This window comes from Pristiophorus japonicus, chromosome 1 (assembly GCF_044704955.1).
Source record: "Pristiophorus japonicus isolate sPriJap1 chromosome 1, sPriJap1.hap1, whole genome shotgun sequence".
In the NCBI taxonomy this organism is placed as follows: domain Eukaryota; kingdom Metazoa; phylum Chordata; class Chondrichthyes; family Pristiophoridae; genus Pristiophorus; species Pristiophorus japonicus.
The window spans coordinates 101328804-101346852 of record NC_091977.1 but is presented as its reverse complement, the minus strand read 5'-3'; the positions used below and the strand labels follow the sequence as shown (position 1 = coordinate 101346852).

The 18049-nt window shown below is 45.1% G+C and overlaps 1 protein-coding gene across 6 annotated transcripts in view; it reads left to right on the top strand.

Moving 5' to 3' along the window:
- Positions 1-18049, top strand: part of ercc6l2 (excision repair cross-complementation group 6-like 2) — a 171352-nt gene that overhangs the window by 91522 nt on the left and 61781 nt on the right. For all 6 annotated transcript variants that reach the window (XM_070881961.1, XM_070881973.1, XM_070881966.1 and 3 more), the window contains one exon: positions 10603-10674. In XM_070881961.1, the coding sequence (XP_070738062.1) occupies positions 10603-10674 (72 nt within the window). The remainder of the gene's footprint in view (positions 1-10602; positions 10675-18049) is intronic.

Genomic DNA, 18049 nt, shown 5'->3' with positions numbered 1-18049 from the left:
AGAGGAGGACAGATCCACGGCGGATCACGGCGAACCAGAGCCTCAGACTGAGGAGGCAAAGGTATATGGGGTGCACACATTTACCACAAAGTGTCCTCCAATAATGCTGAAGGTTGAATTAAATGGACTCCCGGTGTCAATGGAGCTGGACATGGATGCGAGCCAGTCCATTATGAGCAAAAAGACTTTCGATAAATTGTGGTGCAGCAAGGCCTCAAGGGCAGTCCTGACTCCCATTCGCACGAAACTGAGAACATACACAAAGGAACGGATTCCCGTAATCGGCAGTGCTACTGTAAAGGTCTCCTATGGTGGAGCGGTGCACAAGTTACCACTCTCGGTGGTAGCGGGCGATGGCCCCACGCCGCTCGGCAGGAGCTGGCTGGGGAAGATACGCTGGAACTGGGATGACATCCGAGCGCTCTCGTCTGCTGACGACACTTCGTGTGCCCAGGTCTTAAACAAGTTCCCCTCGCTGTTCGAACTAAGCTTCGGGAAGTTCCAAGGAGCAAAAGTGCAGATCCAATTCCTGGGGCGCGACCCATCCATCACAAGGTGAGAGCAGTACCGTACATAATGAGAGAGAGGGTGGAGATCGAGCTGGACCGGCTGCAACGAGAGGGCATCATTTCGCCGATCGAATTCAACGAGTGGGTCAGTCCGATTGTTCCAAGGGAGACGGCACCGTCAGAATCTGTGGTGATTACAAAGTAACTAGCACTTGTTTCTCCCTGCAGGATCAATATCCACTACCAAAGGCAGACCTTTTTGCAATGCTGGTGGGAGGAAAGACATTCATGAAGCTGGACTTGACCTCGGCCTACATGACGCAGGACCTGGAGGAATTATCGAAGAGCCTCACCTGCATCAGCACGCACAAAGCTGTCTTTATATACAACAGATGCCCATTTGGGATTCAATCAGCCGCGGCGATATTCCAGAGAAACATGGAAAGCTTACTGAAGTCAGTCCCGCGCACCGTGGTCTTCCAGAACGACATCTTGGTTACAGGTCGGGACACAGTCGAACATCTGCAGAACCTGGAGGAAGTTCTTAGTTGACTCAACCGCGTAGGGCTCAGGTTAAAATGCTTGAAGTGTGTTTTCCTGGCACCTGAAGTGGAGTTCCTGGGGAGAAGAATCGCGGCGGACGGCATCAGGCCCACCGATTTGAAGACGGAGGCAATCGTGAACGCACCGAGGCCACAGAACATGACAGAGCTGCGGTCGTTTCTCGGACTCCTGAACTACTTTGGTAACTTCTTACCAGGTCTCAGCACCCTGCTAGAACCACTACATGTCTAACTGCATAAAGGAGACGAATAGGTATGGGGCAAAAGCCAAGAAAATGCCTTTGTAAAAGCTAGAAAATTGTTATGCTCAAACAAATTGCTTGTGTTGTATGATCCATGTAAGCGTTTGGTACTAGCATGTGATGCGTCGTCATACGGTGTCGGGTGTGTATTGCAACAAGCTAATGAATCTGGGAAATTGCAACTGGTTGCTTATGCATCCAGAAGTCTGTCTAAGGCTGAGAGGGCCTACAGCATGATTGAAAAAGAAGCGTTAGCGTGTGTTTATGGGGTAAAGAAAATGCATCAATATCTGTTTGGGCTCAAATTTGAATTGGGAAACTGACCATAAGCCACTGATATCCCTCTTTTCTGAAAATAAGGGGATAAATACTAATGCATCGGCCCGCATCCAGAAATGGGCGTTCACGTTGTCCGCATACAACTACGCCATCCACCACAGGCCAGGCACAGAAAACTGTGCCGATGCTCTCAGTAGGCTGCCATTGCCCACCATGGAAATGACACAGCCCGCAGATTTAGTCATGATAATAGAAGCATTCGAGAGTGAGTAATCACCCGTTACCGCCCGACAGATTAGAACCTGGACGAGCCAGGAGACCCCTTACTGTCCTTCGTAAAAAACTGTGTGCTTCACGGGAGCTGGTCCAGTGTCCCATTAGAAATGCAGGAAGGGATAAAGCCTCTGAATGAATTTTTTTCCTCATCTCCCCTCTAATCCTTCTACCGACTACTTTATATCCACAAAGTGCAATTTTTAATGCCTTGTGAACCTGAACCCCCAAATCCCTCTGATCTTCACATTACTTAACCTTCTCCCATTCAAAATATAACTTTTTAAAATGAAAATGTTGTACCACCTCACACATACGTTGAATTTTATCTGCCATTTTCTTGCCCATTCCATCATCTTAATCAATGATTCCCTTGCAGCTTCTGCTGGCCCTTAACCCCTATGCTCTTTTCCTTTCTTCTAACCAGTTTTTAATCCACATTTCTGCACCTCCCCTAATTCCATGCCCCTTAATCTTCGTAGTCTGAAGTGTGGCACCTTGTCAAAAGCTTTCGGAAAGTCCATGTACACCGAATGAACTGCATTTCACTCTGCCATCATATCTATCACTTTCTTAACAAGAACCCTTGGGTAAAAAGACTACTGAAACTCAAGACAAGGTCTCAACCTAAACGTGAAGTATTCATCTGAAAAATATAATAATCCAATTAGTCCATACCTGTTAAACAAAGATGAAGAATAGACAATTCTAACTTGTAAGGATCTGTTACCTAACCTTATGGTTAGGATGAGTACGCACCATTGAACTAGAAATGACCCAAAGTAATATCACAGGAGAGGGGAGTCAGGTCTGTGGGAGGAACAACAGGAATCATTAAAGTAAAAGGAAAATAGAGTCACCCACAAGGAGCAAAGCAGGGAAACGAATTACAGACACCCCTAGAAATTTATCTGCAATCCAAAACTACTAGCTACATTCTGTGAATGATGATACCAAAACAGAGATCAAATTTGCCTGGGTTTTGCCTGCTATTGTTGTACTGAGTATGTCATTCTCCCTCATTTGAGCTTTGCTCCAAAGTTGATCAGCCCAGGTAGATTGTGGAGGTAGAAGCACTGAAAACTGGAATGCAGGAATGAGATACAAACTTAAGGAGGCGAATGAGTAGCCCAAAATATAAATACAATGACATTTCAACAAAGAACCACAATGAAGTGCATTATGTTCTTCTTCAATTCCTGTAATGATTTAAACCCTCTTTAAATAACATCTTAGCCTAGTAACTTTGCCAAAAGGCAAGGACACATGATTTGAGAGAAACCGCTGAATGTGCCACATTCCCTCCAAAATATATCTGAAATCTAAAGCTGAGTTTGGTTTGAGTGTAGATTCCAATTTATGAAGCTGCTGTAATTGCACTGGGAAGTCAAAGTTTCCCACTTTTTGTTGGAGTTAAAAGCAGTAATTTCCTTTTGCAAATCTATCTTGGCAATTTCTCAAAGTAATCAACGGTTAACATGTAGAAAGTAAAGCAAACACTGAAGTGTTATCTGCTTAATGTCCTAGGATATCCAGACAACAAACAAGTTTCTGATCTGATCTATCAAAAGAACCACTTGTGCAGCCCAGACTGCGGTATATAATAAATCAGGAATAAAACTTTAATCCTGAAATAAAGTTTTTGCAGGCAAGAGCACAAAGTGTAACACTGTTGTATTACCCTAAATCCAGGGATTGACCAGGGCCAGGTCCTCACACCCATGATGTAGGAAATGAGACACACTTCCTGTCTAACTTCAGGTGTCACAAATTTTGGTAACATTTTTATGTTGACACAATGAAACTGCCTATGTAAACACTTACCTGTCACTGGTGTGGTTGAAGGCCTCCCACCACTGGTGGTGCTGTGGCACCTTCTCGCTCTCATCTCCCACATTCCCACATTCCATTTCTTGGCCTACTCATTGATCAGTGAGATATCTTTTTTTTCACTATAGATGAGAATTAATGCATACCTGCCTTAGAATTTTCTCCTAGATGTGCTAAAATTCAAATTTCTCTGTAATAGCCCATGGGCAAGTTAGGACAAGGGTTTGAAGCGGTAAGGTGTGGCGTACACATTTGATTGAAAAACTCTTGGATTAGATTTTATGTGAAGTTAGTCATGGAGTCGCTCTCAAAAATTCAAACATGGTTGAGGTGACCATTATTATCCAAGACTGCCACTATATCGTTGAGGGTGGTGATGCTCAGCCTCCTCTACCCACTTAGCAATTCTTTCTGCAGCTGATTCAGGCTGTTAAATTCATGTCCAGTGCAATCGACGTTCCGAAAGGATGGTTACTGAAGTAGTAAGCTGAAGATCTGAAGAAGGGCTGGAGCTCAGCAGGTTGAGATTTGGCAGCAATTTACAAAGTACCAGGCTTTGAAGCAAATGTTGAGGGGAGTACCTTTAGCAAGGATTGACTCGACTTTTTGATACGGGCCATGATTGAGAAAAAAAATTCCATATTGATGTGAAGAGAGTGGGTTAAAAGGTGTTAAAAATCGAATTAAATACCTCGTAACTGAGAGAGCTTCACAGCATGACATCATCATCATAGGCATTCCCTCGAAATCGAGGAAGACTTGCTTCCATTCTAAAAGTAAGTTCTTAGGTGACTGAACAGTCCAATATGGGAATTACAGCCTCTGTCACAGGTGGGACAGACAGTTGTTGAAGGAAAGGGTGTGCGGGACTGGTTTGCCGCTTGCTCCTTCCGCTGCCTGCACCTGGTTTCTGCATGCTCTCGGCGACGAGACTTGAGGTGCTCAGTGCCCTCCCAGATGTACTTCCTCCACTTGGGGCGGTCTTTGGCCAGGGACTCCCAGGTGCCGGTGGGGATGTTGCATTTTATCAACGAGGCTTTGATGGCGTCCTTGAAACATTTCCTCTGCCCACCTTGGGCTCGCTTGCGGTGCAGGTGTTCCGAGTAGAGCGCTTGCTTTGGGAGTCTTGTGGCAGGCATGCGAACAATGTGGCCTGCCCAACGGAGCTGGTCGAGTGTGGTCAGTGCTTCGATGCTGGGGATGTTGGCCTGATCAAGGACGCTAACGTTGGTGTATCTGATCTTCCAGGGGATTTGCAGGATCTTGCAGAGATAGCGTTGGTGATATTTCTCCAGCGATTTGAGGTGACTACTGTATATGGTCCACGTCTCTGAGCCATACAGGAGGGCAGGTATCACAACAGCCCTGTAGACCATGAGCTTGGTGGCAGATTTGAGGGCCTGATCTTCGAACACTCTTTTCCTCGGGCGGCCAAAGGCTGCGCTGGCGCACTGGAGGCGGTGTTGAACTTTGTAGTTGATGTCTGCCCTTGCTGATAATAGGCTCCCGAGGTATGGAAAGTGGTTCACGATGTCCAGGGATCTTGATGGCTAGGGGGGCAGTGCTGTGCGGCAGGGTCAGGTTGGTGGGGGACCTTTGTCTTACGGATGTTTAGTGTAAGGCCCATGCTTTCGTACGCCTCAGTGAAGATATTGACTATGACTTGGAGTTCAGTCTCTGAATATGCACAGACGCAAGCGTCGTCCGCGTACTGTAGTTCGACGACAGAGGTTGGGGCAATCTTGGATCTGGCCTGGAGACGACGAAGGTTGAACAGGTTCCCACTGTTTCTGTAGTTTAGTCCCCTTCCAGCAGGGAGCTTGTTGAGTGTGAGGTGGAGCATTCCAGCGAGGAAGATTGAACATAACATAATAACATAAAAAATAGAAGCCGGAGTAGGCCCCTCGGGTCTGCTCCACCATTTAATAAGATTATGACTGATCTGATCATGGACTCAGCGCCACTTCCCCGCCCGCTCCCCATAACCCCTTATCGGTTAAGGAACTGTCTATTTCTGTCTTAAATTTATTCAATGACTCAGCTTCCACAGCTCTCTGAGGCAGCGAATTCTCCTCATCTCTGTTTTAAATGGGCGACCCCTTATTCTAAGATCATGCCCTCTAGTTCTAATCTCCCCCATCAGTGGAAACATCCTCTCTGCATCCACCTTGTCAAGCCCCCTCATAATCTTATGCATTTCAATAAGATCACCTTTCATTCTTCTGAATTCCAATAAGTAGAGGCCCAACCTACTCAACCATTCCTCATAACACCCTCATCCCCGGAATCAACCTACTGTACCTTCTCTGAACTGCCATCAAAGCAAGTATATGCTTTCTTAAATATGGAAACCAAAACTGCACGCAGTATTCTAGGTGTGACCTCACCAATACCTTGTATAGCTGTAGCAAGACTTCCCTGCTTTTATATTCCATCCCCTTTGCAATAAAGGCCAAGATACCATTGGCCTTCCTGATCATTTGCTGTACCTGCATACTATCCTTTTATGTTTCATGCACAAGTACCCCCAGATCCCGCTGTACTGCAGCACTTTGCAATCTTTCTCCATTTAAATAATAACTTGCTCTTTGATTTTTTTCTGCCAAAGTGCATGACCTCACACTTTCCAACATTATACTCCATCTGCCAAATTTTTGCCCACTCACTTAGCCTGTCTATGTCCTTTTGTAGATTTTTTGTGTCCTCCTCACACATTGCTTTTCCTCCCATCTTTGTATCGTCAGCAAACTTGACTACGTTACACTCAGTCCCTTCTTCCAAGTTGTTACTATAGATTGTAAATAGTTGGGGTCCAGCACTGATCCCTGCGGCACCCCACTAGTTACTGGTTGCCAACCAGAGAATGAACCATTTATCCCGACTCTCTGTTTTCTGTTAGTTAGCCAATCCTCTATCCATGCTAATATATTATCCCTAACCCCTTGAACTTTTATCTTGTGCAGTAACCATTTATATGGCACCTTGTCAAATGCCTTCTGGAAGTCCAAATACACCACATCCATCCCGTTCATTACATCTTCAAAGAACTCCAGCAAATTTGTCAAACATGACTTCCCCTTCATAAATCCATGCTGACTCTGCCTAACCGAATTTTGCTTTTCCAGATGTCCTGCTACTGCTTCTTTAATAATGGACTCCAACATTTTCCCAACCACAGATGTTAGGCTAACTGGTCTATAGTTTCCTGCTTTTTGTCTGCCTCCTTTTTTTAAATAGGGGTGTTGCATTTCCAGTTTTCCAATCTGCTGGGACCTCCCCAGAATCCAGGGAATTTTGATAAATTACAACCAATGCATCCACAATCCCTGTCGCTACTTCTCTTAAGACCCTAGGATGCAAACCATCAGGTCCAGGGGATTTATCTGTATTTAGTCCCATTATCCTACTGAATACCACCTCTTTAGTGATTGTGATTGTGTTAAGTTCCTCCCCCCCCCTATAGCCCCTGGACTATCCACTGTCGGAATATTGTTAGTGTCCTCTACCGTAAAGACTGATACAAAATATTTAGCCACCCTTTTCCTTTTTATATACCGATAGAAACTCTTGCTATCTGTTTTGTATATTTTATGCTAGTTTACTTTTATAGTCTATCTTCCCTTTCTTAATCATTTTTTTAGTTGTTCTTTGCTATGAGGCTGCAAAGTGACTTAGATAGGTTAGGTGAGTGGGCAAATGCATGGCAGATGAAGTATAATGTGGATAAATGTGAGGTTATCCACTTTGGTGGTAAAAACAGAGAGACAGACTATTATCTGAATGGTGACAGATTAGGAAAAGGGGAGGTGCAACGAGACCTGGGTGTCCTGGTACATCAGTCATTGAAGGTTGGCATGCAGGTATAGCAGGCGATTAAGAAAGCAAATGGCATGTTGGCCTTCATAGCGAGGGGATTTGAGTGCAGGGGCAGGGAGGTGTTACTACGGTTGTACAGGGCCTTGGTGAGACCATACCTGGAGTATTGTGTACAGTTTTGGTCTCCTAACTTGAGGAAGGACATTCTTGCTATTGAGGGAGTGCAGCGAAGGTTCACCAGACTGATTCCCGGGATGGCGGGACTGACATATCAAGAAAGACTGGATCAACTGGGCTTGTATTCACTGGAGTTCAGAAGAATGAGAGGGGATCTCATAGAAACATTTAAAATTCTGACGGGTTTAGACAGGTTAGATGCAGGAAGAATGTTCCCATTGTTAGGGAAGTCCAGAAACAGGGGTCACAGTCTAAAGATAAGGGGTAAGCTATTTAGGACCGAGATGAGGAGAAACTTCTTCACCCAGAGAGTGGTGAACCTGTGAAATTCTCTACCACAGAAAGTTGTTGAAGTCAATTCACTAAATATATTCAAAAAGAAGTTAGATGTAGTCCTTACTAATTGGGGGATCAAGGGGTATGGCGAGAAAGCAGGAATGGGGTACTGAAGTTGCATGTTCAGCCATGATCTCATTGAATGGCGGTGCAGGCTGGAAGGGCCGAATGGCCTACTCCTGCACCTAGTTTCTATGTTTCTATGTTGCTGGCTTTAAAAGCTTCCCAATCTTCTGTCCTCCCACTAGTTTTGGCCACTTTGTATGCCCTTGTTTTTAAGTGGAAACTGCCCTTTATTTCTTTAGTTAGCCACGGATGGCTATCTTTTCTCTTACACTCTTTCCTCCTCACTGGAATATATTTTTCTTGAGAGTTGTGAAATATCTGCTTAAATGTACACCACTGTTCATCAACCGTCCTACATGTTAATCTGTTTTTGCAGTCCACTTTACCCAACTCTGCCCTCATATCTTCATAGTCTCCTTTATTTAAGCTTAGTACGCTGGTTAGAGATCCAACTTTCTCACCCTCCAGCTGAATTTGAAATTCAATCATGCTATGATCACTCATTCCGAGGGGATCCTTTACTAGGAGATTGTTTATTAATCTTGTCTCATAACACAGGACCAGATCTAAGATAGCCTGCCCCCTGGTTGGTTCCAATTACATACTGCTCAAGGAACCGTCGCTTACGCACTCTATGAACTCCTCCTCAATGCTATCCTGACCAATTTGATTTGTCCAATTAATATTGAGGTTAAAATCACCCTAGATTATTGCTGTTCCCTTTTTACAAGCCCCCACAATTTTTTCTTGGTTTATGCTCCGACCAACAGAGTTGCTACTGTTAGGGAGTCGATAGACTACGCCCACCAGTGACTTTTTCCCCTTATTGTTCCTTATCTCCACCCAAACTGTTTCAACACCCTTATCATTTGAGCCAATATCGTTTCTTACTATTGCAGTGAATCCATCCTTTATCAGTAGAGCTACCTCACCTCCTCTTCCTTTCTGTCTATCCTTCTGGATTGTCAAATACCCCTGAATATTTAATTCCCAGTCCTGGTCACCTTGCAACCACGTCTCTGTAATGGCAATCAGATCATATACATTTGTCTCAATTTGTGCTGTCAACTCATCTATTTTGTTACAAATGCTATGTTCATTTAGACAAAGTGCCTTTAAGTTTGTTTCTTTTACCCTTTTTTCCTACTTGTTTCCTCTCTCCTTCAAACTCACTTTCTTTATTCTTGCTTTCTAATTCCAGCTTTGCTCCCCTCCCTACTGAATCTATTCTCAGGTTCCCATCTCCCTGCCAAGCTAGTTTAAACCCTCCCCAACAGTACTAGCAATGCCTCAGGAAACTAAAGCCCTCCCGCTTGCACCATCTCTCCAACCATGTATTCATCTGTTGTATCCTCCTATTTCTGTACTCACTAGCTCGTGGCACTGAGAGTAATCCGGACTATCTTTTGAGATCCTGCTGTTTAATCTCTCTTCTAGCTCCCTAAACTCTGCCTGCAGGACCTCATCCCTCTTTCTACCTATGTCATTGGTACCGATATGGACCACAACTTCTGGCTGTTCATCCTCTCCCCCTAGAATGCCCTGCAGCCGCTCAGTGACATCCTTGACCCTGAGAAGAGGGTTGGCGCGATGACGCAGCCCTGCTTGACCCCGGTCCAGACGTCGATTGGCTCTGTGATGGATCCGTTGGTCAGGATCACGGCTTGTATGTTGTCATGGAGTAGATGGAGGATGGTGACGAACTTTTAGGAGAAACGGAGGAGGACACTTCATAGTCTCTCGTGGTTGACGGTGTCAAAGGCCTTTGTAAGATCAAAGAAGGCCATGTACAAGGGTTGATGCTGTTACCTGCATTTTTCTTGCAGTTATCGCGCTGTAAAAATCATGTCCGTTGTACCTCGTAGAGGACGAAATCCGCACTGTGACTCTGGGAGGAGCTCCTCAGCCACAGGGAGAAGCCGGTTGAGGAAGATTCTAATTCCCCGTGACTGATAACAGGGAGATTCCTCTGTAGTTGCCCCCTTTTTTAAAGATGGTCACGATAACTGCATCTCTGAGATCTCTCGGCATGCTCTCCTCCTTCCAGATGAGAGAGATGAGGAACCATCTTGGGCAATGACATAATTGGCCCTTTTATAAAGTTTTTTACGCACAGAGGAATGGTGGAGAACATTTTAGCAGCACTTCCCAAAGAGCCATTGTCTTTCAGATCCTTCCACCTGAGTATGCTGAATTGATTTGACTGGGCTGACTATTACCTTCAGAGCTTTCTCTATAGGTGGATAAGGAACTTTGTTCCTTTGTAATCCAGAATGATAGCATTAACTTTACCAGAGCGCCAACCTACATAATCAGGCCAGTTGCATCATTAGTTTCTTAAGTGTATATAATTATTTTTAAAAATTGCTTTACATTTCATTCCTTTTTCCCAATTTCCTCTATCTCTCAATCAATTTAGAAACGTTAGCAATAATGGCTCAGTCCCTATTGTAATCTGCAAACCCAGTAACCAGAGTGCTGAAATATCAATATCTACATCTGTGTTTTTAGGTTCTTCAGCGGCTTTTGGACCACTGTAGAAGAAACCGGGACAAAATTCTGCTCTTCTCTCTCTCTACCAAGGTGGGTAACCATGTTCAAATATGCTTTGCTGACGAACTGAACCAGAACATTTTGTATGAGTGTACAGAGAAAACCTGAGATACATATACAAGTGTTCCATTTATGAGTTACCTAGTATTTTTGGCAGGAAGAGGTTTAAAATACTGGCTTAGTGGGATATCCCCCTCCCACTGACTGAAAACCAGGGAAGATGAACAACAGGGTGGTGATTTATGGAAAATTTACCATGGAATGGGTTGTGAGAGTTACATCTGGAGTATTTTTTTTTCATAAACTCCCAGGGGGAGAAATTCGCATTGTTTTCACCCACGGGGGTGCTAACGGGGCGCAAACAATTTCTTGCCTACGGGGGGGCGAAGATGGGGGTGGGGTGCTACTGGCTCCCGCAAAATTGTGCGGGAGTTGGTGGAGAGGCAGAACCGGCAGTGGCCCGCTCCTGCCAGTAGCACCCCAGGCCACTGCGCCAACGATGATTAGGTCATCGCGTGCGCAGCGACTCGTTTTTCTCGTGGTGGCCCGTTTTTGCCCCGTGGCGGAAAATGGGCAGCAACTGTGAGGCCGCTGCGGGCAAAGTCAGTGCCAACCTCACGGGTTGTGAATCGGGCCGCACTCGGTTCACGGAGTGAAAATTAAAGGTGAGGTGTGCGCCGCCATTTTTTTCTCCCGGCCAACTTACCTGTCCGGCCTTTCGTGCAGTATTTCACAGGGTTCGTGCCGCGACGGTGCAGCCCAGCACTCTGGGCTCAGGTTTCAGCCTGAGTTGCTCCTATTATTTTTGGAGCAACTAGTTTAGAATGGAGCATTTTAGAAATTGCAATTCTCGGCATTTAGTTTACTCCAGTTCTAGTGAGTTAGAATAGTTTCATTTTAGAACAGATTTTTTTTTCAAAAGGGGGCGTGTCCAGCCACTTACGCCTGTTTTGCAAGTTTAGGCAGCGAAAACTTACTCCAAACTAACTTAGATTGGAGTAAGTGTAGATTTTTGTACGCTCAGAAAAACCTTGCCTACACTTAGAAATCAGGCGTAGGGATCGAGAGATGGAAGGGGGGAGCGGAAGGAAGTTTACAAACATTAAACACTTCACTTTTATAAGTAAGGAGCCATCATCAATAATAAATGATAAATAAATCAATAAATCAACCAATAAATCAATCAAAAAAAATTTAAAAATTAAAAAAAAAAATCACTCAATAAATAAAAAAAAAATTCTATTCACCTACTGCAGCACTGGGGAGAAGAGGGGGTGGTGAGGGGGGAGAAGAGAGGTGGGGCGGGGTGGAGGAGAGAAGAGTGGGGGGAGAGAAGAGAAGAGAAGGGGGGGAGAGGGGGAGGGAGAAGCCGGGGGGTAGAAGGTGAACAGGGGCGGGGGAGAGGAAGATGAATGGGGCGGGGGGAGAGAAGGGCGGGGAGAAGAGAAGGGGAGGGGGGAAGTCCGAAACTTGAGCCCTCCGCTTCTGTGTCGGGCTGTGGCCACGACACCCTGCATCCCTGGTGGCGTAGTGAAGACCCCTCGCTCACTGCAGAGCACTCAGTGAGCCCTCCCCTTTAATGGAAGGGGAAGGCGCTGTGCTCCCACCAGCACTATGCGGAGAGGTCACGTAGCGCTACAACATTCATGCGCTTACCCACCTGGTCTCGCCCCCGGGAGGAAGTGGAGCGCCTCCTGGTGGGGGCTGTAACCCCAATTTCGTGGCCGAGGCAGGACTTGAGTGCCAGGCATAGGAAGTCCCGGCTCGGTTATCGCCCCCAAACAGGGTGATGCCGAATTTCGAACTGCCCAACGTCCTAGAATCTAAATTCTTCCAAATAGGCATTGTTACCAAAATGCTGTAATTGTTTTTCAAGCTGTTTGAGATTAATTGCTATCTTAGTGACCCCTGTTGAATGCTAAGACAAATATAACCCTGAAGAGTGTTATCAGGCCGTGCTGATTTAAAAAATTGGCTGTTGCTCAACTTAGTCTTCGAAAATAGAGACAACTGGCTGCAGTATGTTTGTATTTGAATTTATTCATAGTTTCTATCCTTTGTATTAGCCCCTAAAATGACTACTTCATGTAACCTGGAATTGCACTTTGCAGTAGAATGATTTTGGTGGAATGTTAAATTTATTCAATCCCATTGGGATCAATGATACAGTTCTGGGACCAGATGAAAGAGCCAATGTGTGTGATTTCCTGTGTAAAATGTCAGTGAAATTAGTTCTATTCTTAGTGTGACTGGATGGAAGAAAATGTTCCATTTAACAGTGCAAAATAAAGACAAGCTACAGTGACTTCAAAAGTTAATTAAATACAGGGTGGTTGAAGACTCATCAAAGCCAAAAAGCTTATTATGCTTGTTCATGAGCCACCATCTTCAAGTTCCCACTTCTGTGAAGGAAGTCAAGCAAAGCAGCATCAAAAAGAAACATTTCCAGATTCACCTGTTGACCAAATCTCTCAGAATTCAAGTCTGCTTCTGCAATGCTATTTACATTTTACATCAAAGTTGGCAGGAGTTCAAACTATTTAGTTCTAGCCCCTTGGGTTTCCAGCTTCTCCGCCTTGGGTTTCTGAAGTGCAGTCTTGTTCTGCTGTTTGTGCTCATCACCCATGTAGAGCCTAATGACTCAAAGCTGCGCTTTTTGATGTCAGCTCTGGGTGAGAGCCAGGAGAACAACTACTCTTCCTGATGCGATGGTGAGGAATAGCTTGGGGCACCTGTCGTCGAGTCATCATATTTCAACAGCAAGCAGTTCTTCTAAAACTGGAGCCGCACCAAGCCCTACTAAGCATAATTGTCTACAGCACTAAAAGCTCAACTATGACCTCCCTAAACTCCACTTTAGTGGCATGGATCTGGTACCATTAGGCAAAACGTGAGCTTGCACTGCCGAGTACAAGGTACATCCTAACCCCATGAACAGAAATTGAATAGTCTGTGGCCGAGATTTTCCAGCAGCGGGAGTGATCGGTGGCAGGTCGTATGGGAACGTTTTTTTCCCCCAACGGGTTGGGACCCTGCTGTGAACCCGTCGCCACGCGCCTTTCCCCGATGTCAGGTCTGTAAGCACTGAGCAGACCCAACATGCAGCGGCAGGGGACCCAATTATCTCATTATGACCTTGTTTAGAGATCATTAAGAATACATTTGAGCTCACCTTGTGATTTTATGTGCTCACCCACGGGGTTCTCGCTGCTTGGGGACTACGTCTGTTAAGCTGAGGCGGGAGATGAATGAATATTGAATCAGCTGATTACTTGACAGTTTGAAATGTGCTATAAAAGCTCCCACTTCACAGCTCTTCACTTTCCAAGCTCGGAAGCTGTTGCCGACTGCACTTAGAACACAGATTGAGCTTTACGCAGGTTGCAAGTGTTTGGAGCAAACTCGCTATCCAGTGTCACCTCATTACAACAACCTCTCTCACCATTGACGGAATGCTTCTGTCATCTGCCATCTATTCCATCAACATGAGTGCCCTTTATACGCTCTCTCACTTTGGTCCTCAGGATTCCACCATGATCAGTCCCAACGCCAGCAGCACCAACAACAACACCAACCTTCTCCGCAATCAACTGATGCTGCACAGGACACAGGGCATCAGCACCTGTCCACATTGCTGCCCAGGAGGCCAGGTTGGCACCACACCACATCAAAACCATAAAGCATCCCTACAATGCTCAAGCCATTCCTTTCACACTCCTGACCATTGCGGGGGAATAGCGTTATGTCTCAACATTCACTGCAACTCACAAAGCCACTTCCAAAGATGCACAGAAATCTGTCCAAGAACGCAAAAGTGTTGAAAATAAAGGTTTCAATATTTGACACCACATTAACAGAAACTTTACATGAACATTGCATAAAACACCCGAGTGCTACCCTTGTGTGTTGTTAGTTGGTATGATTGGACTAGGATGAGGGTGAGTGTGAGGGGTGGCTAGTGAGATAAGACAGCGATAATATAGATAGAGAGGGATGGGTGAAGGTGCAAGGTAAGTTGGTGTGAGTAAGAATGTGCAGGGGCAGGGTAGAGAAGGCAGAGTGATGGGGATGTGATGAGAGGCACAGCAGGATGAGGTTGAATGTGGCTTTGCAGTAAAGTTTTGTGATTGACTGAGAAAATTGAAAGGTTTGCGGCACTACACCCAGGTCCTCCTGACCACATCCTTGCTTGGGCCCTCCTGTGAAATGAGCAACCAGGCTGTGTTGATCTCCTGGGGAGGTCTCTTCTGTTCACAGGAAGGGAAGAAGACCTCCCTGCGTGCTGTGATTCCCTCCATAAGCATATGGAGGGAGTCATGGGAGAGCCTGGGTGCAGCCTCTGTACAGTGATTGTCAGTGTTTGCACCACCTCAGTGCTGTAGAACACCGGCAGCACAAATGTCAAAATTAATTCGGACATGGTCCCTTTCTCTCCCGCTTCCTCTAATTGGTCCGGGAAATGTGCTGGGCGGACTTAACAAGCCCAATCAAGGGAAATTCATTTCAGATAGCGGGAGGGACCCACCACCGACTTCGCCCGCCATGAACCTGCCTAGGTCAGCAAAATCACAGCCGATGTCATTGGTGACACTGGAGACTATTCCAAAGCTCGATCACAGGTCATGCTATACTGAACAACTATTAGGGGAGGGCAATAGTCTATGACTATTGTCTACTGCACCCCTAGTACCACTTTCAAAGGAAAGAGCTATGGAAGTACCTTCCCTCCCTGCGTCATTTTTATTTTTATTCCTGTTTGCCATTTCAACAGATTTGCATCAGAATTCATAATTGTGCACAAGGCTTGACTAGGGTTAGTAAGTGGAGAATCCAGAATCTGGTACTCCCCGATGGGGACAAAAAAAGAACAGTTCAGACCGAAATAGGTTTTTACTGGAAATGCTGGCATTTTTACTTAAATCAAACAAAACATCTTTGTGATTAGGGTCCCAGAAAAAGTCTTGCCATCAGGTGGGAGCCACATTATTCCACCTCCTTGCTCTTTCTACAAAGACCTCAGCCTCTTAAGTTATACCCTCTGTCGCTTCTCACCCTCCCAAAATGGTGGGCTGCCTATCAGTGCTCAAATTATGCAGGCAGCTTACCAACTATATTCAAATGAGGTCCAGCCATCAAAATGTTTTAGAACACTTGCTGACAACATTAGGCGGGCATCGCAATTGCTCTGCGCACTGCCTAGCTTATGTACACCATAGACCAAAATCAAGGCCTTTGCCTCTTTATCAGCTCCTTAAGCAAGTTTTTTAATCCAGTTTGCACAAAATGACATATACTCATTTTGAAACTGCGAGTGATGTCCTGCAGCATTGATCGTGGATAAAAAGTAATAGATTTAGTATTCAGGATTTTTTTGACTTTATCCCACATTTCTCTCATGGACTGCTCCCCCTCCCATGGCCAGGGCTATGTTGCCAAACCCTGGCATCTCTGTCATCTGTTGGATGTTGATGTTAGACTGTAGGTAGTTATCACACATGAATTACTTACAGAACAAGACACACTCCATATCTATTCTCATGGGCCTGCTCCAAATACAGAGAACAGGCTACAGTTCCTGGTAGTAAATATGCATCTGGTATCCAGATTGAGGCCTAACCTTCTGTTCCTTCTGACTCACCAGTTAGTAACTGCACGGGTGTAACTGCCATAGTGCCCCCCACAGCCCTGCCCTGCTGCAGCAGTCATGCAATTGTGCCATGGTCCATGTGCAAATTGTCTGTGTGTCCACTTGCTGGCACTAATTCATGTCCATTTTTTAATTCATTCCTAAGATGTGGGTGTCGCTGGCAAAGCCAGCATTTATTGCCCATCCCTAATTGTCTTCAATAGGGTGGTGGTGAGTCGTGTGGTGAAGGTACTCCCACAGTGCTGTTAGGTAGATAGATTTTTGGACTCATGGGGAATCAAGGGATATGGGGATCAGGCAGGAAAGTGGGGTTGAAGTCGATGGTCAGCCATGATCTTATAGAATGGCGGAGCAGGCTCGAGGGATCGCATGGTCTACTCCTGCTCCTAATTCTTATGGTCTTCTGTTCTCTCCTCTCTTCCCTTCTTCCTCCTCTGCCTTTCTGTCCTCCTTTTGCATTTTATCTTTACCTTCTCTCTTTGTTTTCTTTCTTCTTACTACCATCACCTCATCTCGGTATTTTGCTCTTGTTTTCCTTCTTCCCAACAATCGCATTCCCTCTCCTGGGTTCAAGTCATTGGTTTCACTCTGCTTGGCATGGTCCCATTTTCCCCATGGACCTGCTTCAAGCTCTGCTAATTTTTGCAGTTCTCGCTTCCAGCTCATACCTGGAGTCCTTTTTAGTCTTATTATATGCTGGACTCGAAGCACATAAAGGGGTGCCTGAAAAATTCAGCAGAATAGGTGGATGGTGATGAGGGAGGCTGGAAGGGGAGCCCACAGTCTAAAGCTAGGGAGTGGAGTTTCGATATGGGGCTGTAGACATGAGCTGGGACCTAGTTGAACTTGCTGCCGCTAAGAGTTTGGTGCAGGTTTGTCCTTCGGTCCCTGTTGGTCAGATAGACCAATCAGATTGACGTCGACATGCTTACAAGAGACAAATTAGATATCATGGAGCATCAATGGATGGGAATTATATATATCTTTGAGTACTGTTATGAACTTTAAAACTAACAGAAAACAGAGAATCGAGATAAATGGGTCATTTTCCGGTTAGCAAACAATAACTAGTGGGGTGCCACAGGGATCTGTGCTGGGGCGTAAACTATTTACAATTTATATTAATGATTTGAATGAAGGGACCAAGTATAATTTAGCCAAGTTTGCTAATGATACAAAGATGGGTGGGAAAGTAAGTTTGTGAGAAGGACACAAAAAATCTGTAAAGGGATATAGACAGACTAAGTGGTTGGGCAAAAATTTGGTAGATGGAGTATAATGTGGGAAAGTGTAAGGTTATCCACTTTGGTAGAAAAAATAAAAAAGCAAATTATTATTTAAATGGAGAAAAATTACAAAATGCTGCAGTATAGAGGGATCTTGTGCATGAAACACAAAAAGTTAGTATGCAGGTATAGCAAGTAATCAGGAAGGCAAATGGAATGTTGGCCTTTATTGCAAGGGGGATGGAGTATAAAAGCAGAGAAGTCCTGCTACAACTGTACAGGGTATTGGTGAGGCCACACCTAGAGTACTGCATACAGTTTTGGTCTCCTTATTTAAGGAGAGATATACTGGAGGCAGTTCAGAGAAGGTTCACTGGGTTGATTCTTGAGATGAAGGAGTTGAGTAGATTGGGCCTATACTCATTGGAGTTTAGAAGAATGAAAGGTGATTTTATTGAAACATATGATGAGGGGGCTCAACAAGGTAGATGTAGAGAGGATGTTTCCCCTCATGGGGGAATCTAAAACTAGG